This window comes from Chiloscyllium plagiosum, unplaced genomic scaffold, assembly GCF_037043375.1.
Source record: "Chiloscyllium plagiosum isolate Xiang-an unplaced genomic scaffold, Cpla_swu_hap1 HiC_scaffold_20, whole genome shotgun sequence".
In the NCBI taxonomy this organism is placed as follows: Eukaryota; Metazoa; Chordata; class Chondrichthyes; order Orectolobiformes; family Hemiscylliidae; genus Chiloscyllium; species Chiloscyllium plagiosum.
In genome coordinates this window covers 48020228-48047832 of record NW_028270158.1, presented here as the reverse complement: position 1 = coordinate 48047832, position 27605 = coordinate 48020228, and the positions used below count along the sequence as shown (strand labels likewise).

The window sequence follows — 27605 nt, the reverse complement described above, 5'->3', positions numbered from 1 at the left end:
GATGCAGAATGATAGCTGAACTTTAATTGGAGCATCATAACGGCTGCGAAGGTGAACAAAGGCTGCAACAGAGAAGGGCCGCCAGTCATCTTGGTCTCCATGCCAATGAGCTTCAGCCCCTATCTGCCAAGATCTGTGTGTGGCTGTCTGTGCACCAGCCTCTCCATATTAAGATGTCATGCACAGGCGTCCTCTCAAGAAGCACCAGATGTACTTACATCCCCAACAAAGTTCTATAGCAACCAGCTTGTGGCCAAGGAGACAGGATCATGATATATCTGTAAGATCCTAATCTCAAACTGACACATTAGATGTTGGGTATCAAATTCAGTCATCTTGCTCCTTGAAGAAGCAGACAGAGCATTTTGGCAGCTGCACCCTGTTTAGGATCTGCTCGGGGGAGGGGGAAGGGGCTGGGGCTGGAAGAGGTGCCCTTAAAATAGCTTGCCTCAAAACTGACTGGATTACTGCATCCGGCGGGATCACCCATGTGGTCAGAAATGAAGAATAATAAACTTTGAGGCCTGGAATCTAAGCACCTTGATGGACTGACCGAACTGTGACTGACCTGAGAAAAAAACTGCAATCATAGTCAGAGAACTAAGCAGATGCCAGATTTGCCTAGCTGCTCTTTCCAAAACCCGCACTGCAGACAAAGGTCAATAGAAGGAGATGGAATTCAGTTACACTTTCTTTTGGAAAGGGGCGGCTACTGATGAACCCAGAATTCACAATATTACATTCACAATCAGTTGCCTCTCTGAACTTCTTGTGGGGATCAACGATTGACTCACAACCAGGTGGCTATAGTTTTGAGCGCTTGTGCCCCAATATTTGATTCAGAAGAGCATGTAAAGGAGACTTTCTATGCCAACCTTGACACACTGTTGTCAAACACCCCCAAAAAGAGGGAAAATAATTCTTCTTGAAGACTTCAATGCCAGGGTTGGTTGAGACCATAATCTTTGGAATGGCACCACACGAAGGGCCAGAATTGGCAACATCAACTCCAATGGAATTCTTCTACTCATAAAATGCAGTGAGTCAACTTCACCATCACAAACACTCCTCTGTCAGAAAAACAAATTCAAAGCACACGCGCTTGAAGTAATGGTATCTTTTTCATTATGTCATTGTTAGCTCCAGGGACCATCAGGCTGAGAATGTCAACAGGGCTATGATTGGCTCAGATGCCTGCAGGACTGATCACCACCTTTTCTGTTACACCATGTCCATCAGTCTACACAGGAAGAGGAGGGTTCAGAAGAAGCAGACCCAGCCAAGATTCAACATCAAAAGCCTGGGTAATGACACAGTAATTACGCAACATCTACTGGCCTCAGTTGCTAAAAACCTACCTATAGAATACCTGGAGAACAAAGGAGGACACTGGAGTCTGCTTAAATCAACCATTCTCAGTACCTGCAATGAAACCATCAGGACTGGTTCAATGAGAATGACACAGAACTAGCAAAATGACATCAACTGCAAGGCCAAAAGGAAGGCCTCTGCCAAAGCTAAGGTTGATGCCCAGAACAGGAGAAAGGAGCTCAAAAACAAATGATGGACTGAGGAGGCCCTTGAAACTCTGCAGTTGGCAGGTGCCAGTAGCACAAGAGGCTGCTTCAGTGACACCAAGGCAGTATAGATCCAAACCAGTATGGTCTAAAACTTCCTGTGCTCGAAAGAAACAAAAATTACTTATGGACGAGGTAATAGACACTCACTGGAGAAAGCATTTCCAAGAACTCCTTGTCCTTAATACCAATGTTAAATTGGAGATCAAACAAACCTCCCAGAGATCCATGCATGATGACGTTGGAGAACCACCCCGTGCGACTGAAGTACAAGATGCCATAAGGAGTTGAAGAAGCAACAAAGCAGCTAGTTCTGATGGAATTCCTGCAGAGATCCTAAAGGATGGTGTCCCACAGCTCCATGAAGACATACATGCTTGAAGATGTGGCTCAAAGAAGAACTCATCTCGGAGCTCAGGGGTGCACTGATTGTGACCACATTCAGAAAAGGTGACAAGGCCAACTGTGGGAATTAGAGAGGCATCTCCCTTTGTCAACCACCAACCAAGTACTTGACCATGTCCTTACCAATAGACTTGTGCCATTATCTGAGGAAATATTCCCTGAATTGCAGTGTGGCTTCTGACCATTCAGAGAAACAACAAACAAGACCATCACAGCATGTCAATTACAAGAAGAAATGCCAGGAACAGCAACAACTGCTTTTCATGGCCTTTATAGATGTAACTAAGGCCTTTGACACAGTTCACCATCAGGTTCTCTGGTGGATCCTGTCACGAAGTGGCTGCTCTGGTAAGTTCATCAGGATGCTGAGGCTGTTTCATAATGACATATCTACGCCAGTGCTTTGCAATTGCTGACTGGAGTGAAGATGGGGTGGGGTCAATCAGGGCTGCATCATCACACCAAATCTGTTCACCATTTTCATTGCCGCCATCCACAATCTCGCTGGCAAAAACCGGTCCACGAAAATTCAAACCACTTACTGTATGGATGGCAGGCTGTTTAACCTTAAAAGGTTCAAGGGAAAGGTCTCCAGTGGCTCCATGCTGAATCATCAATATGCAGACAACGACGTTACTGCAGCACACTCTTCAAAGGATCTGCAGTGCATGTTGGATGGCTTTCTCAAGGGGATAGAAGTTCCTAGACCTTACCCTTAAAATTAAAAAGACTTGAGTACTCCATCAACCACCACCCAACAGTCCTTACTTCCCTCCGACAATAAGGATCAACAACTATTTCCTTGAAAATGTGGATTACTTTCCATACCTCGGCAGCCTTTTCTCCTTCAAGGCCAGCGTCAATGCAGAAATACAACACCGTCTGACCTGTGTCAGTGGAGCCTGTGCCCGATTCAGAAGAAGGGTATTTGAAGACAATAACCTGCAGGCCTGGACTAAACTTCTGGTCTACAAAGCCATTGTCCTTCCCAAATTGCTATGTGGAGCTGAAACGTGCACTACATTCAGCAGACACCTTAATGCACTGGAACAACATTACCTGAGATCCCTGTGAAAAATCCTGCAATCACCTGGGAAGACAAGCGACGAACACCAGCATCTTGGACGAGGCCAACATAGCTAGCAGCACTACCAGCATAATTCAACAACAACTGCGATGGAGTGGCCATGTCATCCAACTGTGTAACTCATGCCTCCCAAAACAGATGACGTACTCCTTGCTGAAGGAAAATCAGCATGCCCCTGATCACCAAAAGAAACACTTCAGTGATAACATTTGGATCAACCAAAACAAAGTCCATACCAACATCAAACACTAGGAGGACATGGCTACAAATCAGAATCACTTGAGAACATTATCCCACATGGAACCAAATGCCACAAAAACAATCTCCACCATAACACTGAATAGAAGCAACTCTCGTACAAGGAGGTATAGAACATCAAGGGGGCCCATCCACCAATACCCAAACTGCAACAGAATCTGTGGATCCCGGATTGGCCTCTTCAGCCACGTGAACACCACATGGAGGACAATCATACTCAACCCAAGTGACTGCTGACAATAATAAAAAACAATATATTCACCTCTGGGACTTAAGTACAAATCTGGCCCAACATGTTAAGATGAAAGATTCCATTGTCCAGTTGGTAAAAACTTCCCAAGTGAAATAACGGAGGTCAATTTTTAAACCAGTTCTTACTCATCAGGGATCTACAGCATAAATCTGATCCTAATTCAATAATTTTGCTCAAAGGGGTCATAAGGGAACATCTGATGTTCACACTTGATTCCTGAACTAACTTCATTCCCCGCAAAGCCGTACTTGGCTTTGAAAAGCTGAAAAAAAATAACAAATGGTACCCCATCAGCTTTCAATTCTGGAAGTCACAAGCACTTGCATATATACGTTTTTTTGTGTGCACATCTTGTAGCTCTGTAGATGGCACCCCAGCTACTCAATCAGAACCTCTACAGTTCAAGTCCAACTCCAGAATGTGGTCATGGAAGGAACACTCATGGCTCGATTCAAACAGACTGATGAGAGGCCTGCTAATCTTCAAACGCGTGTCTATTATTTCTTTAAAGGGATCAAATTGCCTATGACAACACAAAACAAACCTTTTTGTTCTATAATACAGATTAAATTCTGCTTACACCTGAAGAGTAACAGAATAACAAGCCAACACAAAATGGCACTTTACTTGTTATTTAGATTAGATTAGATTCCCTACAGAATGGAAATAAGCCCTTCGGCCCAACAAGTCCACACCAACCTCCAAAAAGTAACCCACCCAGACCCATTCCCCAACCCTACATTTACCTCTGACTATTGCACCTAACATTATGGGCAATTTAGCATGGCCAATTCACCTGACCTGCACATCTTTGGAATGTGGGAGGAAGCCGGTGCGCCCAGAGCAAACCCACGCAGACGTGGGAAGAATGTGCAAGCTCCACACAGACAGTTGCCGGAGGCTGGAATCAAACCTGGTTCCCTGGCGTTGTGAGGCAGCAGTACTAACCGCTGAGCCATCGCACTGCCCCGTCGCATATTTATTCTTCTTGTGCTTTGGTGGAAAAGGCACATTTAACCCAAGCTTTCCTTGCATTCATCAGCTTTCCTTGCATACCTACCAGCATTCCTTGTGCCAATTTCTGCAAACTTAGAATTAGACTGCACAGTTGCTTGAAGACCCATGGTAAGAAATTCATGATCCTGAATAGACATTGTCCTCAAATTGAAGGACAGCTGATGATGACAGAAGCAGCAACATAATTTGAGTGAATAATGATTTCACTACTCAATACGTTTGACTGTGTAAAGGAGCCTGGAGATTAGCTATTAAAGATGTGGATAGCCACTGGAATGTGAGGAATTTTGTGGGACAGTGGTTCTATCCCTACTTCTAAGCTGGCGATGGAGGCCTGGGTTCAAGTTCCACCTGCTCTCAGAGCAGGTTGCTTAGGAAACATTTAGTTGCTGGAATGTTCATAAAGAAAACTGAAATAAGTCGTACCTCTTTTGATCTCAGCAAGTGCCAGATTTACAGGAAAATCTTACTAAATAAAAATTTTACTCGTTTTCAATGGAATGTTCCTTTCACAGTAAAATACTTATCAATTTTTGGTCACACAGTTGAATGACCCTGAATTGTTGCATTCAACTAACTCTCAAAATTTCTGTGACTATAAATGACAAAAAATACATGCTGCAGTTCATCAAACCTTGGTTCCTATCTAAAATTCTGCATACTTCAGAATTTTCTGTGACTTGGCCAATGTTTTACTTTTTGTAGTTGGTTAGTGATAACGTGTGTTTTGGGCTGGTATTTTCCCTGGAGATTTAGAAGCATATTCTGTTTTCTACAAACTAGTGTATTTCAAGAGAGCCAAGGAATTTTGCAGAAGATTCAATTTGGATTTGCAGTATCGTAAAGAATATCTTAAATTGAAAAATGTTTAATTTCTGTCTGTATCAGATAGATTTACAGCTAAAAATCTCAAATCGTGTATTCATTTCCCCCCTCTGCAATTTTGAATGTGTCATTTTATAATTTTTTCACTTGGAGGAATGCATTCTTCATTGTCTTAGCAAATGAGTCAGCTGACCACTTTGCAAAATTCTGGTGATTGACAATATTCCTGTATGAATGATCTCAAAAGTGAACGTTCTACTTTACCTTTTTTATCTATATTAGTACATGGAGGTGTTTTTTTTAAGCATTGTAGAGAAGCCCAGTGATAACTTTGTTTAAATTTCAGTGTGTATTTGCTGCCTTTCATAAAATCCTCCCTTTTTTCCAGAAAAAAAGATTGCTTGCTCAGTTCATAAATTACACCATAAAGTGTAGATTTAATCAGAAATGAACTTAAAACATTTTAACATAGCCCATTCTTTATAACTGATGATTAGAAAGCTTCAATGACATCCTTGGAGTTGTAATTAAAGTATAATGGGAAGAACTGTTTTGCTTTTTTATGAGTGGTATGTTATTTTTGTCTGCTAAAATTCTGTTTTGAGATGCTGTGTTGCATTTATAAAAGTGTATTTCTATTTTACACCAGAACACTCTTTAGATTTTCTTATAACTGGCATCTTTTCCACTAAATGAGAGGGTGAATACTAATCTTTCCGGTCCTGTACTGGTCGTGAGTAAGCGCACGAGAGTTTTTTCTTTTTTTGCTTCCTGTTAGAGCAAATGCTCTTTCAAGACCCATGCGTATCAAGCCACTTGCTGCATTTCTTTTCCTTTCTGCGGTCACAATGGGCACCCATTTCTGATTTTGTTCATCCAATTTATAATGCAGTGATAGTCCATCTCGTTTCTTGTTCTGAAGTACCATGGGCCAGGACTTTATCACATTTGTTTTGGTTCTTTTCTTCTTCCACTTTGCTCTACCCTCCAACCAGAAGAAAATCTCGAAATTGTGTTCAGCTAGTACAATGTGATTAGATGGCTACTCTACAAACAAGTTAGTAATTTTTGAAGAGATTTTGTTAGAACAGGCCTTTAAAGGTTATTGTTTGAACTTTTATGATCTGAAGATATTCCTGTGGAAGAAGGAGGTGAGACTCAAAGCGGTTTGAAATTTCTTGGATCTGCAACTGACAATACACACTACCAGTGTTGAAATTAACAAGTTCATTCATGATTTCTGTATCAATGATCAGTAGAGAAACTCGAAAGAGCAAGATAATTCTGGATTATGAATTCTCTTGTGGATTCTATACCTTAATGTGAGAGCAATTTAGGTTTTTTTAGTTCTGACACTGAAGACTTCAAGTTTTTAAATGTTAGGTGATGTGTTTTGTGGCTAATTAGCTTTGTTTTGTTTTTGATTGGTCTAAGGAGGAAATTTCCTGCTTTTATTTTTTCACCCTGCAATTACCCGACTGTAATTTTTAAAATTAGTTGTTCCCTTCATAGGTTATATAAATATTGGTAGTTGGAAAATATTGAGAATTCATTGAAGGCTTGCAGCACAGTTAAGTGGACAATTGATGGATCAACTTTCTTGTACAATCATTTGTTGGACTTATTGATCTCTGAAGAATTTGACCAGGCATCAAAAAGATTTCCACCCAGCTCCAACAGATTGCCTCTTTGACGGAAGAGTGTCCAGATAGAAGATTGATTTTTTTTCAGATAGATGTCATGTCTTTTCAAAAGCTTCTTTTCAGAGCTCATGTTGCATGAAATATTTATTAAATGTTAAACCCTGCCAGGCTTGCATTTATTACTTGTTGTTTAATTGCCCGAAGAAGATGGTGATGGGTTGCCTCCTTGAACTACTGCAATGTTTGTAGTGCTCGTGTTTTTGCAATGATGGAAATGGGTTTGTAGCACAGGTGGCCGCCAATGTGCAGCTGCATGCTGATGAGCTACAAATGATAGGATTAATAGATTTAATAGATTATTATTCTGTGCCAGTTTAATCGATTCCTACTGGAAATATTAAAAATTCTGTTGGCAACAACACCAATGAAAGTATGTCATTCCTTTTAAATCTGAACTCATCCAAATGCAAACTTGACGGTTGTAATAATATCTGCTGAAAATGTTAAATTCTAATGCATATACTTCCTCAACAAAGCCAGTGGGTATCCGATAACAGTTTTGCTTATAGTCTATCACTTTAGTGTCTCATCTAGCCATGGGGAATATACCATATTTTTCAGCGGGCATTAATCAAAAACAAAATAATTTTTTTTGACTGTAAGTAGTAACGTTCCTATTCTTTGCTTATTTGACGATTAGCTTCAGCTGTTAGCCCTCAACAAAAAGTTAATTTGGTCTCTAAGCACTTGGATCTTAGAAATGTATATGTTTATGAGGAGGAAAATATTGCAGCCAAACATTTTTATGAACGTTACAGGTTGCTGTGAATTAACGAGATGGTAGCAGCTGGATGAGAAATTTTAGGCACCGAGTCAAAAATGTAGGCAAGTTGGCAATGAAAATCTGTTGCTAAATTGAGACGCAAGTGAGCTTCAGAAGCAGTTTGTTTCATATGAAATCTGCTTTTCAATTTTTTGTGCTGTCTTCTGACAAAGGAAATGAACGATCTCTGTGGAATTCTCAAATTGACATTTACTTAATGGATCAAATCAGGAAAACGCAGGACGAAGTGCAGTTGTGAAACTTTCAAGGAATATTCTTCGCAGACCCCTCCAACAGCAAATAAGTCATCAATATTTCACTGTGGCTGAAATAGTTGCAGAGCATCTCGATGCACTTGTCTTGCACTCCCACTTCTATGCTGTACTGAGGACTCCTGACACCGTTATGGGAAACATGCAACCTTCACACCTTTCTGTGACCTTGGGTTCAATCAAAACTCAGGATTAATGAATTAAAGTGCAAGAAAAAAAGTCCCGACTGCTGCTTGTATCTTCTTTGCAGTGGCCATGTTTCAAAATCTACAAAGGGATGGTGCTATCTCCAACAATATAGACACCCACAGCAGCTCCCGAGATTATAGTCACCCCCTTTTCACATACTCGCTCATGTACAATTTTTGGCTTGAAGTTAAGGAGAGATACATCTTGTGGTAAATAGGCTAACAGGGCTTTTTTTTTGGTTAAACGTTTGCCGGTGAGGTAGTAAGGCTGCTAATTACATCTTTGAAACGTATTGGCTTTTTAAAGCTAGTGCACGATCAGTTGGTTCTCTTACAGTGGATATTCTGTGAAATATGTGCTAAGCTGCTTTGAATGGCACGAGATACCTAATAATCATTCTGTAATACAGAAACCTGCGTATTGCTAAGAAAGATATGTTCTGTCAAGATTTTTTCACCTTGTGCTCATAAGGACAATTCAAAGAATGCTACTTTCATACTAATTTACCAAATCTATACTGTATGAGAAGAGAATGCTGAGTAATTGGCAAGTGGGCTCTTATGGAGGTGTTGACATGGATAATCCACCTGTTTAATGTTTGACAGTTAACTGACCGGTTTTGTCTTAAGTTTTAAACAAGACAGGTTGGCTCTGGTCAGTGCATTGTCCTGAGAAATTATCCATGAATGGCTGTCATCTATTTTCTTGAGTTCAGCAGATGCAATGGGTGTCGATGTTCTTTGCAAACAGAAAAAACAGCCTGTGTAATAACAGATGTAGCTTCCTGTACACACAGCTCTAACACGAGATGTGCTTCTGCATTTTAACGTCATTTACTGGCTAATCCCAAGTGTATGAGAATTGTATAACCAATTTAGAATTTTGAGTTGGGCGCATAGTGTGGTACATTTGAGAATATTGGAAGCTGTACATGTTAATCAACAGGCCCGTGTTCTTTGCAGGCAAAAATAAATGTACAAGCACTGCACCTGTTTCAACGCAACAAACTAAGTGATAAACATTTGATGGTCCATTTCTTTGGGTAATACCTTGATCAAAAAGTCAACCTGTCCAATTTAACTTTGGCAAAGTTGACATTTCTCTTGTGAAACAGAATAAACTGATAAAACTTCCGTGGCAATGTCTCTACCAGCCAAATTCCACATGCCAACCAGTCAGCTCCTCTCAAAGAATAAAAATCTTGCTTGATCCTTAAATTGGTATCCTCTTAAGTATATTCTGGATCAGTGGTGCTGGAACAGCACAGCAGTTCAGGCAGCATCCGAGGACAGGCAAAATCCGAGGACAGACAAAATCGACGTTTCGGGCAAAAGCCCTTCCTGATGAAGGGCTTTTGCCCGAAACGTCGATTTTGCCTGTCCTCGGATTTTGCCTGAACTGCTGTGCTCTTCCAGCACTACTGATCCAGAATCTGGTTTCCAGCATCTGCAGTCATTGTTTTTTCCTCTTAAGTATACTCCTATTTTCTTTATACACTAAGGATTCACTCGATCTATCCTGTCTGTACCTGACATATTCTTCCTTCTTTTTCTTAACCAAACCCTCAATTTCTTTAGTCATCCAGCATTCCCTATACCTACCAGCCTTCCCTTGCACCCTGACAGGAATATACTTTCTCTGGATTCTTGTTATCTTGGGGGTGGTACCAGGGGACTGGAGAGTGGCGAATGTTGTGCCACTGTTCAAAAAAGGGAACAGGGATAACCCCAGGAATTACAGGCCAGTTAGTCTTACTTCGGTGGTAGGCAAAGTAATGGAAAGGGTATTGAGGGATAGGATTTATGAGTATCTGGAAAGACACTGCTTGATTAGGAACAGTCAGCACGGATTTTTGAGGGGTAGGTCTTGCCTTACAAGTCTTATTGAATTCTTTGAGGAGGTGACCAAGCATGTGGATGAGGGTAGAGCAGTGAATGTAGTGTACATGGATTTTAGTAAGGCATTTGATAAGGTTCCCCATGGTAGGCTTATGCAGAAAGTCAGGAGGCATGGGATAGTGGGAAATTTGGCCGGTTGGATACAGAACTGGCTAACCGGTCGAAGTCAGAGAGTGGTGGTAGATGGTAAATATTCAGCCTGGAGCCCAGTTACAAGTGGAGTTCCGCAGGGATCAGTTCTGGGTCCTCTGCTGTTTGTAATTTTTATTAATGACTTGGAAGAGGGAGTCGAAGGGTGGGTCAGTAAATTTGCAGATGATACGAAGATTGGTGGAGTTGTGGATAGTGAGGAGGGCTGTTGTCGGCTGCAAAGGGACTTCGATATGATGCAGAGCTGGGCTGAGGAGTGGCAGATGGAGTTCAACCCTGTCAAGTGTGAGGTTGTCCATTTTGGAAGGACAAATAAGAATGCGGAATACAGGGTTAACGGTAGGGTTCTTAGTAAGATGGAGGAGCAGAGGGGTCTTGGGGTCTATGTTCATAGCTCTTTGAAAGTTGCCACTCAGGTGGATAGAGCTTGTAAGAAAGCCTATGGTGTATTAGCGTTCATTAGCAGAGGGATTGAATTCAAGAGTCGTGAGGTGATGTTGCAGCTGTATAGGACCTTGGTTAGGCCACATTTGGAGTCCTGTGTGCAGTTTGTTCGCCTCACTTTAGGAAAGATGTGGAAGCTTTGGAAAGGGTGCAGAGGAGATTTACCAGGATGTTGCCTGGAATAGAGAATAGGTCGTACGAGGATAGGTTGAGAGTGCTAGGCCTTTTCTCATTGGAAAGGCGAAGAATGAGGGGTGACTTGATAGAGCTTTATAAGATGATCAGGGGAATAGATAGAGTAGACAGTCAGAGACTTTTTCCCTGGGTACAACAGAGTGTTACAAGGGGACATAAATTTAAGGTGAAGGGTGGAAGGTATGGGGGGGGGATATCAGGGGTTGGTTCTTTACCCAGAGAGTGGTGGGGGCATGGAATGCACTCCCTGTGGGAGTGGCAGAGTCAGAATCATGTGTGACTTTTAAGCGGCAATTGGATAGGTGTTTAAGCTCGGACAAATGTTCGGCACAACATCGTGGTTCTGTGCCGTATTGTTCTATGTTCTATTTCTGAAGGCTTCCCATTTTCCAGCCGTCCCTTTACCTGCGAACATCTGCCTCCAATCAGCTTTTGAAAGTTCTTGCCTAATACCGTCAAAATTGGCCTTTCTCCAATTTAGAATTTCAACTTTTCGATCTGGTCTATCCAATTTCAAAAGAAAAAATGTGATGTTAACTTTATTTCCTTGAAAGAAAACTCAAGCATTTAACTTTAAAACTATTAAATTTATTTGTTGGTTTATCTTTTGTTCAACAAATTTATTTGATTTAAATTAAAAGTTACATGTGATATTACAATGTTCTACCACTTGTCAACCGAGGAAATCTGCGAAGGCCCAGAGTAATCCCAGTAGCGAAGAATTACAGAAGAGCTTTCTGTTTATCTTGGGCACTTCAACAAACGCCTATTCAGATTTCAGATTTGGGAAAGATACACTGGAGTTATGGGGTGTTGGGACTTGTCCAACAACTATATAAAACATGGAGGCTGTGAAATGAAGACCTCAAAGTGGCCGACGTACTGTAAAACCAAAAGACAAATCTCAGTTCAGAAATGCCAGAAGTTATCGAACCATTTTTCTCTCCTTACCTTATCAAATATTTGGGAATTTAAGTGTCATCATGGGGGAGATGGAGTACCAACAGTAGAATCCTCTAGTTGAATTTACCTGGTTGAGTGCTATTAACTGCTTTTTCTAGCTCTTCCCAGCTGTTTCTCATGTGTTGATGGCTAGAACAAGTCAAGGATTTTATAGCTCCAGATCAGCTGAATAGGCTTTCTTCAATCTTTTTTCTCCTATTTAGATACACAATTAAGCTTTAAAAAGTCAAGATTTCATGAATCTTCCCCCTTGGTTACTGCTTTTAGAACCAAAAAGTATATTCATATCTGCTGATTATAACTGAAACCATTTCTGGATCTAACTATCTCTTAAAACCCAATATCATATCAAGTTTGTGGCTATGGTGCGACTGAGACACAACTGGAACAGGTGTCAGTACCCATTATGCTAATTGGCCTAAACTACTGCCATCATTGTGATCCCTGTCATGCCACTCATCGCCTGTTTAGGTCACTGTCTTGCTTCACCATGGCTCGATGACTCTACTCACTGCACTACTCCAATGCTCGGAGATCTCATGATTACAGCAGACACACACATCACAGGTGCAACAGACGAACTTGCACACCATTTTTATTTGTCTCTTACACTGGGCTACATTCAATTCATTAACGGTTTAAAAACTCTTGAAACATGGGTACTACAATGAGTTTCTTCTCATAATTTGAGTGACAATTGATTTCTGAAATGTAATAGAGTATTCACAGCATCCAAAGGCACCATCACGCAGCCAGCATAAAATGGGTTCTTCCAGTTCTGCAAATCACTTCTGAAAACGGATGTCAATAAGAAAGAGCATTTCACCAAATTGTTTTTGAGATGGAGTGACAGGTATTGTGTGTAAACCAGCCAACATACTGCACAGAACATCCTGACATAGCTGCACCAAATAAATCTTCAACACTGTTGTCAAAGGAACATTTGCCAACTTTCAGGATTACAGAGAACAGTCAGGTCATTTATAGAATTCCACCGCTAAATTTGCGATCTCCAAAATCATTTCAAGGCAAAGCTGATGTACAAGTAGCTGCTTCCTGTTAAAACAGGTTTTGCACAGAGAAACAGGTGTGCTTTTTTGATCCTATTTGTAAAAGAATGCTTATAAAAACCTTATGGATGTTACAGCTGCTTTTTAAAATAAGTTATTTTCAGGATATGGATGATATTTAACAGGTTGGCATTTATTCTGCAAATCTGGTTGACTTATGATGGTGATGGTGAATTTTCTTCTTGAACCAAGTGTTTTGATAAATCAGACAGTTAGTGGTTAAATTGGGTAAGGAGAGCAACTTTACCAGCTTTTGGTTCTCAGATCTTTTGCAATGCATTGAAGTAAAATTCTTGCATGTACAATTTGAACTCACTGCAAGGTGAATGGTCCAGTAACATGACCACCATGCTCCAGTATTCACGCAGGAAAGATAACTCTGCAGCCTCAATTTTTTTTTCAATGTACATACCAAATATTTATACATGCTATTTCAACTGGGTGGAATGCAAATATTTGGCCATTACTACCATGGGTTTATATTGCCCATTGTGCTAGCTTTTTCACAAGACCATTAAATATGCCCCAGTCCTATTTTCTCCCACATAGCATTGGCAGTTTTCACTTTTAAGTAGTGAGAAGCACTAAATCATAACAATGGTTGAAGCATAGAGAGGTTATTTGGTCTATGCGTCAGTACCAGGCATTGAAGAGGTGTTCATCTGGCCCCACTCTCTTAAATTACATATCCAACTCCGTTTTGAAAAGTAGTTTTGAATCTGCTTAGACCACCTTTTCAGATCTTGTCCATTCCAGATCACAACAATTAACTGTGTAAAATTAAATTCTTCTATATCTTGACAGCAATCATAAATTCTTACCAGCGACCAATTGTCCTACCAGTAAAGAGTTCATTGAATATCACTTGCATTACATATACACATAACCTGTAGGATAATTCCTCTCAGTCAAAATTTTTCTTTGTCCATTCTTTTGTCTCAAGTGCAGAAATTCCACCACGGAGATATTAGCGAATATATGAACTGGTTATCATTGTACTATTAACCTTCCAAAACAAAGCCTAATCAATAATTATAACAACATGATTTCTATACAGCCAGTTATCCCTCAAATGCTGCAAACTGCGAAACAAGACAGTCTTAAGCTATATATCTCATATAAATGTAGTTCAATTGTTAAGTTGTTGGAGATTAGCAATAAGCCCAATGATTTTCCACAACAGCTGTGTGAATATGGAACATCCATGAAGACAACTATGGAACATTATACAATCTCAACCTTCTAGGATGACACTGGGTCACTTATCCTTGCTCCTTGCCCACAGAGGGGTACAGAACTCCCAGAGCTTTGCTGATCAACAATTAATCAATTTGCTTCCTGTTCTCTTCAACAATTGGTATAAAGTGATTTTAGGCAGGTAACCAAATGAACTGAAAAAGAAAACAAACATTGTAATGCTGCCTCTTGTTCATAAAAAGCTGCAATTTCTAAATGTCAAGCTTTCCCAAAAGGCTAACATTTCTAACAATAGTCTATAAATTCTTCAGTAAGGGAATTAAATACTCAAGATGCCAATTTCTATTTATTACCCTTGATGAATGAACAAGCTGCCCGGCTCATCTTCCATTTCAAAACAAAGAGGTTTGACCTGGAATGGTATAAATCTTGGTTTCTGATTTGAGAGTAATTAGCTTGCACCTGTTTAGTCTCAATGACCATGAGGTCTAAGCATTTTTTTTGCATGGTTAGTTTTGAGAGTTTTGATTTCAAATTCCAGAAAAGAAAAAGACAACAATTTCTTATTCTTGATGAAGGCAAGCATATTTCCTTATCCAGAATGGACTACTGAAAAGTGATGCAAGATAAACATTTCTTGAAGAAAATTATTTGTCTTCCTTTCATTTCACTCCCTCAATCGCACATTTACAGTTCCCTGGTGCTCCAGCAGATTGATCTACAAGAATTCATTCCGCAAAATCAAGATACTCATGTTTGTTGGTGTTAATCTCCACAGTACAATAGTGCAAAGATTAAGTAGATTAGTTGAGAAGTTGAAACTATACACTTTATCTTCATGTGCAGCACAGAAAAAGGCCATTTGGCCTAACTGGCAGATGCAATTAAGGATGGACAAGACACGCAGGCTCAGCCAGTAATGATCCACATCAAATTATATTTCTGCTGCACAAGAACGTCTCTCTACCCTGCTCCATCAAACCCAACCACTCATCTGTTAAAAACCATTTTGGCTTGGGAGTACTTTACCACCTTCCCCACCAAGCCATGAGTGACCCACCTCCTGTGTTTTGACAGCTTGTTGAAGGGGGTTAAATAAAAGAAAACTCAATGATTTAGAATCCAAGATTCACAACAAGTTTAAAACTAGGAATTCTCCAACAAAATCTCTCACAGCCATCAAATTAAACTCGAGCACAACTCTTCAGACCTGTCGCCTCGTGCTTAGCTGTTCCAGTGTTTTTCATTCATTCACAGAACGTGCATATCACTGACCACACCAGCATTTATTACCCATCCCTAATTGCCCAGAGGGCAGTGAAGTGTTAACCACATTGTTGAGAGTCTGGAGTAACATTTCGACCAGACTGGATAAAGATGGCAGTTCTTTCCCAAAAGGATATCAGTGCACCCAGTGCTTGCTCACCAGATATACCTTGTCACCACAAAAACCTAAGTTTCTAACATTATCAAGCTGTCACCAGAATGTGCCCAACTCAAGCATTCCAAAAACTCGATAGCCATTTTCTCTACGAGTGAAAGAAAGTTATTAACTTTACATAAATTTAATGCTCTTTCTCAAAATTGTGGGATGTTGAAGTCACTGACAAAGCCAACAACCTATTGCTCACCTTAATTGCCCTCAAGTAAAAAAATCACACAACACCAAGTTAAAGTACAAATTTTGTGTCGTTGATTCTGCCCCACTAGCTACCTGAAGGAGCAGAGCTCAAAAACCTTGTACTTTCAAACAAACCTTTTGCACTGTAACCTGGTGTTGTATGATTTTTAACTTTGTCCACTTCAGTCCAACACCAGCACCTCCACATCATGCCGTCAAGAAGGCATTGGTGATTTATTATTTGAGTCATTTATTGTCATGTGCATTTTGTTACAAACTAGTGAAAACTGTTATGGTGTCGCCACTTTCTGGCATCATCATAAAACACAAAAATAAGCCAAAACATAGAATATAAATCCACCTTCTTCAACAGCTGCAGTCCATCACTAATAGGTATACATGCAACGTTGTGAGAAACGCAGTTCCAGGCTTTTGACCGTGCAACAGTAAAGGAGTGGTGACATACTATACTTGGATGTCAGAATGGTGCTTGACTTGGAGGGACCTTGCAGGAAGTGTTGTTCCCTTGTACCCACTCGACTTGTTCGATTAGGTTGTGGAGGTTAGAAAGCCTACCAAAAAAAGCCTTGAAGAGTTGCTACAATTCATCTTATAGACACTATACACGGTTGCCTTTAATGACTGAGCTTACAACTGTCCTTGAAAGAGCAGGGATTCCATCACAGGCCCAACATGTGCCTATTAGGTGACGGACAGTCCTTGAGGAATGAAGAGAAACAGTCAACAGCCTGTCATAGCCACCATCATCATTACGAGTTACCTGACTTGCATCATCTGTTGTGCCATGTGAATTTTAGGGCAGCACGGTGGCTCAGTGATTAGCACTGCTCCCTCACAGCGCCAGAGACCCGGGTTCGATTCCCGCCTCAGGCAACTGTCTGTGCAAACTCCACACATTCTCCCAGTGTCTGCGTGGGTTTCCTGGGTGCTCTGGTTTCCTCTCTCAGTGCTCCGGTTTCCTCTCTCAGTCCAAAGATGTGCAGGTCAGGTGAACTGGCCACGCTACATTGCCCGTAGTGTTCGGTGTATTAGTCGGGGTAAGTATAGAGGGGGGTGGGTTTCTCTTCGGAGGGTCAGTGATAATGTGTTGGGCCGAAGGGTCTGTTTCCACACTGCAGGGAATCTAATCTGATTCTAAAAGGTTACTGGCGGTCTTTCGCAGACAACAATAACTCTCTTCCATTCTCAGGCTGAGTCCATAGACGACTGTATAGACCAATGCAGCTTCTCGTGTGGCAGCGAGCTCATTATACCGTGTTTACCTGGCTTCCACAAATCTCAAAGTGCTCAACACCTTACAGGATGCTTCGCCTCCATTTTGGACAGTCTTGAGCCAATGATTTTCAGGTGTCTGTGGGAATGGCGCATTTCACCAGTAAGGCCCTGAGAGTATCACTGAAGCACTTCCTCTGTCCATATGGGACTCACCTGTTGTTTCGAAGCTGGGGGCAGACCATCTGCTTCGGGAGTCATGTGGACAATGTGCCCAGCCCTTCGCAGCTGATCAAGGGTGGTCAGTGACCTGATGCTGGCACTGTTGGTCTGGTCAAGGAAGCTGGTGTTGGTACAACGGTCGTCCCAGAAGATTTGCAGGAACTTGCGTCGGCAGCATTGGTGGTACTGCTCTAGCTCTTTGAGGTGTCTGTTGTAGGCAGGCAAATTGGAGGCCTGGAATCATTACAGCTCTATACACCATAAACTCGGTGTCAGATCCTGGTCTTGTTGGCCTGGAACACCCTTCTGTTCAGGCCGCCAAAGGCTATTCTACCACATGGAGGTAGTGCTGAATCTCTTCATCAACAGCTGCTGAAGACAGTCCTGAAGTATTCAAAGTGGTCAGTTTTCTAAGGCTGCTCCATGACCTTCATAATCGGGGGCTTGGTCCACAATGCTGGGTCAGGTTGCTGGAGGACCTTTGTCTTGTGGATGTTCAGGGTGAGACCCATGCTCTCATATGCCTCTGTAATGATGGTCTGGAGTTCATCCCCTGAGATTGCACATACACAAGCAACATCTGCACACTGCAGCTCAATGACACTGGTTGCGGTGACTTGGGTTCTGGCTTGAAGGTTCTGAAGGTTGAATAATTTCCCACTGGTTCTGTAAGTTAGCTCCACTCCAGCAAGGAGCTTATGGATAGTGAGGTGAAGCACTGCAGCGAGGTAGATAGACAACAGTGGTGGGGTGATGATGCCATCCTCCTGGATACTGGTCCGAATGGGAATGGACTGGTGGTGGAGCCATTTGTCATGAACACGACTTTCATGTCATCGTGGAGCAGGCGAAGAATGGTGACAAACTTCATGGTACAACCAAAGTGGAGAAGGACGCTCCACGAGGCTTCACAGTGTCAAAGGCCTCTGTAAATTCGAAGACGACCATCCGATAGTGGTAGGTTCTTTTTGCGATATTGCTCCTGCATTTGTCACATAGCGAAAATCATGTCTGTTGTGTCCATCTGTGGCCAAATACCACACTGATTCTGGAAGGAGTTCCTCAGGCACAGGGAGGAGAACTTTGTTGATGACTTTTCAATGGTCAACAGCAGGGAGATTCCCCTGTCGTTACTACAGTCGGACTTGCTCTCTTTTCACAGCCACAGAACATTTGGCTGGCCAAGTTAAATTTCTCTGACAACCCAAAATGTCGAAGTGGAGAATGGATTATTGGGGATGCAGCACAGCAATGGTGAAGCTTTTGAATTTCAACTGAAAGGGATGCATTTTGTCTCGTTGCATATGGTCACTGCATGGTGGTTGTGCAATATTAATGTATCTTGTCATTTATCAGCACAGATTCACATTTTTATGCAGATAGTGCAAGGAGACAAGGGCTGCTTCATTATCAGAGTACTTGTGAATGAAAACTGTGCAATCATCAGCAAGTATTCCCATTTAGAATTTAATGTCAGGGCAAATACAATTGATGAAGCACTTGAAAATGGTTGAGTGCAAGACATAGCCCTGAGGAACTCCAATAGTGATGTAATTCCACAATCACAACCATCTTCTTTTATCCTCGCTCTGCCCTAAGCCAGGGTAGTTTATTCCCCTGATTCACATTGGCTTCAATTTTGATAGAGCTCTGATACCATTTTCAGTTAAATGTTGCTTGTATATCAAGCACAGTCACTTTCACCTCCCCTCTGGATTTCAGCTTTATTAACTATGTTTCTACCAAGGCTACAATGAGGTCCAGAACATTTGCCTCAGGGAAACTCAAACTGAGCATTATTTAGCAGGTTATTGTTGCATAAGATCATCTTGATATGACTTGCAATCAAAGTTATGTCTAAGCTGTGCAACTATTGGGACGATCTACACGTTTCAAAGTGTTCATGGAAGTCACCTTGTATAGCCTATGCAGTGGCAGGAAAAGTTACAGGAAATCTAACTTACAGTGTATCATTTTACTGAAAAAGGAAATGAGATGGTAACTGGATGGATTGAATTATTTGTCATTTTGTGGACAGCCCATACCTGGTCAACATTCCACTTTTTGCGTGGATGCCAGTGCTGTCGACATAGTGGAACCAACAGGCTAAAGATCTGACTGGTGTAGGAGCACAAGTAGCCTCACTACAATCAACTGCTATCACAGCCTCCAGCTTTTGATGTATACAGTGTCCTCAGCTATACATTGATATCACAGGTCAGGAATCAAATTGACTGAAATCTGGCATCAGTGCTGATGGGGAAGCAGAGACAGATCATCCATTGTTTCTAGCTGAAGTCAGCTGCAAATACTTCTGCCTTGTCTTATGCACTGACATCTTGGGCTCCTGCTATCATGGGTGTCAATGTTCGATAGTAGCATGCGGGCTGAAACAGATTTTGTAATTTAATCGTCGAATACTTCAGCTGAATTATATGCACAGCAGTCGTTGAATCAGAGTGTGTTTCAGAACTATACTTTAAGTAATCACGATGATGATTTGAGAAAAATCTACAAACAAATCGCTTAGGCACAGCAAAATTACATTTTGTGCCTGTCTTGCCTGGAGACTCTGGTCTAAATATGGGCCTGCTCAATTAGCTCTTTGCTTCCCACCTTGATATCAAGGCTGCACTTCACAGAAGTGACGTAATGCATCACAGAATGTCGTGGGAAGTAAGGGTGGAAATTATGAGAACCTTTGCTGAATTATTTGAATCATCTATAACTACAGGTGAGGTGCCTGATGACTGGAGGGTGGCAAATGTTGTACCTTTGTTTCAGGAAGTTTGTAAGAATAAGCCAGGGAACTATAGACCTGAGAGTCTGACTTTGGTTGTGGTTAAATTGTTGGAGGTGATCATAAAAGATTGGATTATGGACATTTAAGAGGCAAAAATTGATTAGGGTTAGTCAGCGTGGTTTTGTGCAAGGAAAATAGTGTCGCACAAACTTGATTGAGTTTTCTGAGGATGTTACACCAAATGGCAGAACAATCGATGATGTTTATTTGGATTTTAGCAAAACCTTTGACAAGGTTCTGCATGGTAGACTAAAGTTAGGTCACATGGGATTCAGGGTGAATTTGCTAATTGGATACATAATTGTCTTAATAGTAGGAGACAAAGAGTAATGGTGGCAGGTTACTTTTTTGGACTGGAGGCCTGTGATCAGAAGTGTTCCACACGGATCATTTCGGGTCTTCTTTTGTTTGTGATTTATGTAAATCATTTGGATGACAATATAGAAGGCATGGTTACGAAGTTTGCAGACAACACCAAAATTGGTGGCACAGGAGACAGAGACGGAGGTATTCTAAGATTACAGAAGAATCTTGATCAAATGGGTCAATGGAGGTCAAGATTAGATTAGATTCCCTACAGTGTGGAAATAGGCCCTTCAGCCCAACAAGTCCACACCGACTCTCCAAAGAGTAACCTAACCTATATTTATCTTTGACTAATGCACCTAACACTATGGGCAATTTAGCATGGCCAATTCACCTGACCTGCACATCTCTGGACTGTGGGAGGAAACCGGAGCACCCGGAGGAAACCCACGCGGACACGGGGAGAATGTGCAAACTCAACACTGATTCACCCGAGGCAGGGATTGAATCCGGGTCGCTGGCGCTGTGAGGCAACAGTGCTAACCACTGGGCCACTGTGCCGCCCAAACAAAATACACTAGCAAAAAAGATAATCTGGATAAATGCCAGGTATTGCATTTTGGTACAACAAACAAGACAGGACTTATACAATTAATGGTAGAGCCTTGGGTAGCTTGTAGAACAAAGGAAGCTAGGGTGCAAGTACATACTTCTTTGAAGTTTGCATCACATATTGACAGGATGGTTAAATAGGTGTTTGGTATGCTTGGCTTCATTGCTCAGTCCTTTGAGTATAGGAGTTGGAAAGTCGTATTGAGGTTTGATAGGACATTGGTGAGGCCTCATCTGCAATACTGTGTCCAGTTCTGGTCGTCCAATTATAGGAAGGATATTACCAAGCTGGAGAGGGTTCAGAAGAGTTTTACCAGGACATGGAAGGTTTGAGTTATAAAGAAAGGCTGGATATGCTGGAACTCTTTCACTGGAGCACAGGAGGTTGAGAGGCAAATCTGATAGAATTACATAAAATAATGAGAGGTAATATAGAATGGAAATTGTCTTTTCCTTAGGATGGGTGGTTTCAAGACTCGGGGGCACAATTTCAAGGTGAGAGGAGAGAGATTTAAAAAAGACATAAGGCAAATGTTCTGCACTGAGGGTGATTCGCATGTGGAATGAACTTCCTGAGGAAGTCGTGGATGTGGGTCCAATAACAATGTTTAAAACATTTTTGGATAGGAAAGGTTTGAATGGATATGGGTTAGGGACAGATAGGTGGGACTACTTTAATTGGGGATTATGTTCGGCTTGGACTGTTTGGACTAAAGGGTCTGTTTCTGTGCTATGACTCCATGACTCCAAGTCATAGGAAAGCCATTTGAAAACTAAGAACAAAAAGCGTCAGGAAAAGAAAAAGGTCACAAAACAATAAAAAAGCAAACAAGGATGCAAAAGAAATGGCATTATATTTATAAACTGCAACAGATAATTTTTAAAAACGTTTTGCTAACTGTCAGTCCAAATTCTCTCAGCGATGACTGGACATGCTAGACACAAACAGACTTGTTTTCGAGTAAATCATCCTCTAAATTCAAATATATATCAAAATCCTTTGATCATAACAGAAGGGTTATTATGTGGAGGACTGCTCAATAGTTGAATATATACAGCAACATTTTTCAATTTTAATAATCTGATCACTTCAAGATTCAAAGTGAAAACATTTATATGGATAATACTTTAAAGCTAATGGGCTGTAATCATACACAGAAAAAGATAAAATGATTGGAGAACAGAAATTTTGAATTTTCACTTCACAATTAAGCATTAATATTGCTTAGACATACAACTACAGACCAATGGTTTATTTAAATCATTTTGGGCAAGGCCATAAGTAATCACCCAACACAATTCCCCCTGTAAAGTTGGTGGTGAGTCAACTCCTTAAACTACTGCAGTGTGGTGCAAGTGTTTTTCTCCTGTTGCAGTTTGAAATGTCAGAGTGGTCTGCTCAAACATTTCCAACAGCTGTGAAAAGTCAACCACATTGCTATGGGTCAGTCACGCACATTCATCTGTGGGCCATGTTGGATAAACATGTCATAGTTCCTTCCCAGATGGACATTTGTAATCATAAAATTGAAAATACAGCTCAGATTTTATTCTGGATTTATTAATTTAAATTAAATTTCCCTAATAGCCATGGTGGGGTTTAAATTCATGTGCCCCGGACATCTGTCCAGGCTTCTAGATTAGTTGCCCACCAACATTACCACAATGCAACTATTTTCCTCTTGTGAACTGTGCTGGCACATCTGTAATGTGAAATCAGGTAACGTTAAGCTGCTACTTTCCAGACAGATACATAGTCCGATGCATGTAATAATGCAGAATATATTCTATGTTTAAGACAAAAATCTCACCTTGGTCAACATCTTCATTTTGTAAACATTTTCGCTGATATAGTACTGCTAAGTTTTGTATCCACAATATTTTGTGGAACATTTCAGGATGCAACCTACAAATAGAGCTTTTCCAACCAATAAAGAGTTACATGAAAATACAAATTATGCACCTACCACCTGCAGGATAGCGAACAGAGAGTTGGGCTTGCCAGTCAAGTTTATCTTTAAGGTCGTCTTCATTCTCCTTTTGCCACTGGAGTCCAACTTTCTTCCAATAATCAGAGGCTAATTCCCTACATTGCCAACACAAGGTGAAATAAACAAGATCAAAACACATTTTTATTAATGATATGTGTGCATTAATAAAGTTTACTTTCAGCAAGGTGGCAGGACATAGTGTACAACTTAGCTTTCGTAGGTCAATTAGGGTTGAAAATTCCATCTGATCAAGGTCTGGAAAACAGTACATTTTGGATCTGAGCCAACGCAAAAATGCCAATGAAAGACCTCCTGAATGAATGGAAACACTGTGAGATCTCAACTATTACTTGTTCCCACCACTAGAAGCTGCTAGTGTTTACATACACAGTTTACTTCTCACCACTCTCTTCTTTCTCTAAAAATACATATTTATTTTGAATGTTTTTCCTTAGTCATTTCATGCTTTTTTTTTGCTGGCTAAATCTCCCCACTAAGGTTTCAAATCATCAGAGGTCAGGGTAAAGAATTAACAGGAAGTAAGCTGATATCAGGTGTATAACATGCATATCAAAATTATCCTCAATTTCTCATAATACTTCCCAGAATTTCATTAACTTTTTTCAAATTTTTTGAAAAACAAAAATATTGCAATTATTTCAAATATTTCTCAGCAGTGAGAACATTCTTACTGTGTCTCTCAAGCAGCAGCAACATTTTGGTTTGACTTTTGCATACAGTATCATACAGTAGTATCATAATCTACTAATTATTTTGACAACTGCTCCAATTTCATTCTTCAAGTTTTCAGACCACAGATCACATAGATGGAGTATCAAGTATTCCTCATGAACATCACTTGACTAGAATCTTACTTCAATGTCCAGAAAACACTTTTAAAAGTGTCCAGATCAGAATGTATTTCAGATCTCTAACGCCAAGACTTCATGAGATTAAGGTATTATTTAATTTATTGGGAGAAATAATGCACTATTATAAGAAACTCTTACTTTGAAATAGTTATTGGCTGCCATTTCAAAATATATTGAAAAATCAAATGAAAAAGTACAGGGTCTGTTAAAAATACATCAATAAAATCATCTGCCTCCAGATATTTTAATGAATATTTGAACAAAAGTCTGAACCGCTTAAAAAGAGTTATTCTGTGTTTTTACCTGATGTGAGGAATCTCATCACTGCAGCTACTCAACAGAAGTGGGGTGAGCTTGTAGAAGTAAGAGTATCGATCTCTGAGCTCCAGCAGCCATCTCCCCACTACTTCTGTAACAGCTTGACGTACCTGATTGAGTTCCAAGAAACAAAATTTTCTAAAACAATTCAACATATTCATGAGAATTTCATAACATACAATCGTATCAGTATATATATTTTATTTCCCTGTAAATATTCACGTAACTAAAATAAGACCTGCATTCTACCGAGGAATATGCCCAACAGAACAGTCACTTAGCCCACCAAGATAACACCCGGCATCTATCCTATTGTTTTGAAGTTGAAAGTATGTTCTATACCTTGATGAGAGAGTGAATGCTGTTATGAACTGAGAGCTTACAAGCACCCGTGTCTTTGACTGGATGGCAGTCCCAGAGTGTACTGGAAAATTGAAAATCTGTAACATTTAGCTGTGAAATGGATACCTAGTTTTGGTTAGATTTTGACAGCAGTTTGATTTTAACCAGATTAAATTATGCCCCAGGAAACTAAAACCCAATCAAGTTTGAATTTATTGTTTTGCCAACATTGAACCAATGAGATAATCAGATTTTGGAATGAAAAAATGCAGCCATTTTGAAAGTTGCAGAGAGAGCAATTGCCTTTGCTAGAGATCCAAGATATTAGGAAACATCTCTTTCAAAGGTACGTTTTCACATGAAAACTATTCGCAGTAAAAAGACAGACAACGACCCAAGGAAATTTTCAGCTGGAAGAAGAAAGACCGAAGATGAGAGCGGTTGTGTGGTTTTAAAATTAAGTTGATGGAATTTTAATAGGTGTCTTCTTGGAACAGCATATTGTTATAGAGTTGGAGGCAGATAATGAGCAGTTAAGAGAAAGGGAGACTTAGAGTTATTGTTTAATGCTCACTTTTAGCATTAAAAAAAAATTGATGTTATTTTCTTTGAAGAGTGGAATTTGCAAGTTCTTGGTCACTCATATTTTAACAGATTACAAGATGACATGAGCTTTTCTGGGTGTTCGGTTTAATTAATACAGGTATTTAACGCAGAATTAGAGAAGACAGTTCTGAAGGAGAGTTACTGCTCCAGAAACATTAATTGTGCTTTTTCCTCCAGAGTTGCTGCCAGACCTGTTCAATCTATTCTACCAACACTGTTCGATAGAGTAAGACACAGATCAGCCATAACGTCACTGAATGAAACTGTTCCCAAGGAGCTGAATGGCCTACTCATAATCAAACTTAACAGGCAATTTATTGGCTGACTTGACAACAAAGTCAAATATTAACCATATAAAAATAGTTACAATTCCAAACGCAAAACACTGCTTCACTGATACATTTTACCTTGTAATCCGAATTTGTTTTCCCAACTCTGTACAAAGCAAAAGTATTTATTACTGAGTTGCAATCGAACAGTGAGTGACAACCTGATGTTGACCACAGATCCAATTAGATTTCAATTTAGAAATTATCTCCTATCATTTGTATCATGTCTTCGGCATCTTTGTCAAGGTTGCAAAAGTCATTAGTACCCTATCTTTGCGGGGTAGGTGGAACATTCCTTGTTCCAGTCCTATTCCGGCCCAACTAGTCTTTCTCCGATATATCGGTGCTGCTTCCCTCGCGCATCCAGAATTGGAAAGGTTTATTAATTTCGCTTCCAATTTCCACCCACCCTCAGTTACACCTAATCCAACTCTGACTCCTCCCTTCCTTGACATCTTTCTATTCCTGGGGTTAGACTGCCCATCAATGTTCACCACAAACCCACCGACTCCCACAATTACCTGGACAAGACATCCTCGCACCCTGCTTCCCGTAAATAGTCTATTCCATTTTCCCAGTTTCTCCGTCTCTATCGCATATGTTCTGATGATGCCAAGTTTGACAAGGGAGCCTCCGAAACGTCCACCTTCTTCCTCTCCTGGGGATTCCCGAGCACCTCAACTGGGTGTGACCCATCTTATGCACTTCGGCACTCATTCCCTCTCTTTTCTCCTGCAACAGCAATATGGTTCCTCACGCCACTACCTCCCCACCAGCATCCACATCCAGAAATCATTAGCTGCCATTTCCGCTACCTCCAGCGAGATGCCACCACCAAATATTATCCTCCACTCCCTTGTCTGCTTTTGTCAGGTATCATTCCCTCCAGGGCCCCTTGGTCCACTCTTTCTTCACTCCCAACACACCCCACAGCTCCATGGCACCTTCCCCTGCAATTGTCGAAGGTCTAACATTTGCTCATTTACCTCCTCCATCCTCAGAACCCAGGGGATCAAACATACCTTCCAGGTGAAGCAATGCTTTATCTGCACTTCACACAATCTAGTCTATTGCATTCGCTGCTCACAATGTCGTCTTCTCTACATAGGGAAACGAAGTGTAGACTGGGTGACCGCTTTGCAAAACACCTACGTTCTGCCTGCAAACAAATTGCTTACCACTTCAACACACCACAGTGCTCCCCAGCCAACATCTCTGTCTCAGATTTGCTGCTGTGCTCCAGTGAAGCTTGGCGTAAGCTGGAAGAACAATACCTCATTTTCCGCTGGGGACCCTGCAGCCTTCAGGACTCAATATCTTGATATCTTTGAAGAACTTTAGGGCTTGAAGTCTTCTATGTCCCAGTCCTCATCCCCACATACCAAGCTGTTTGATCACAGTTTGCTATTACACACAACCCACTGTCAGCCATTAACGGACTCCATCTTCCTACCCAGATCATTATCCACTCCCTTGCCTTCTCTCTGTTTGGAATCTATCCCCACCAATTGTTTACTCCTTACTCCCTCCCTCCACACTATCTTCGGCATAAAAACTGACATCTTCCTAGCTGCTTTCAGTTCGGACGTTCATCGGACCCGAAATGTTAACTCTGATTTCTCTTCACAGAGGCTGCCAGGCCTGCCGTCCTATTCAAGCAATTTATGTTTTTGTTTCTGATTTACAGCAACAGCAATTCTTCGGTTTTTATTTGTCATTAGTTTTATATTGGTCATGGGCTTGTAACTTGAAGCTGTGATAAACGGTATTGTTGATTGTCAACAACTGTTTCTTTTGCTACACAATGAAAGTTACTTCTAACGTTGAACAGCAAATCATGATTGATCAGCACTGTCAGTAGTAGACATCACTACTTTATCACAATTGCAAACTAAGGAAAGAATAAGTACTGTAACGCAAACACCCAACATGAAAAACTGCACATGCTTTCTGATTTCAGCCCTTTGTTCGAGTGCAGTGCAACAGACAAGCAGAACATACAAGTCAAGTAGCGATAACAATTATTGCAGGTAAACAAGCTGCAATAAATTGATGCAGAGGTTTAGTTGCATTCGACAAGTTTA

The 27605-nt window shown here is 40.8% G+C and overlaps 1 protein-coding gene across 3 annotated transcripts in view; it reads right to left on the bottom strand.

The window, feature by feature from the left end:
- Positions 1-27605, bottom strand: part of dnaaf5 (dynein axonemal assembly factor 5) — a 115813-nt gene that overhangs the window by 70190 nt on the left and 18018 nt on the right. For all 3 annotated transcript variants that reach the window (XM_043711346.2, XM_087997911.1, XM_043711344.2), the window contains exons 3-4: positions 24230-24354; positions 23031-23149 (exon numbers count right to left, since the gene is read on the bottom strand). In XM_043711346.2, coding sequence (XP_043567281.2) covers positions 23031-23149; positions 24230-24354 — 244 coding nt within the window. The remainder of the gene's footprint in view (positions 1-23030; positions 23150-24229; positions 24355-27605) is intronic.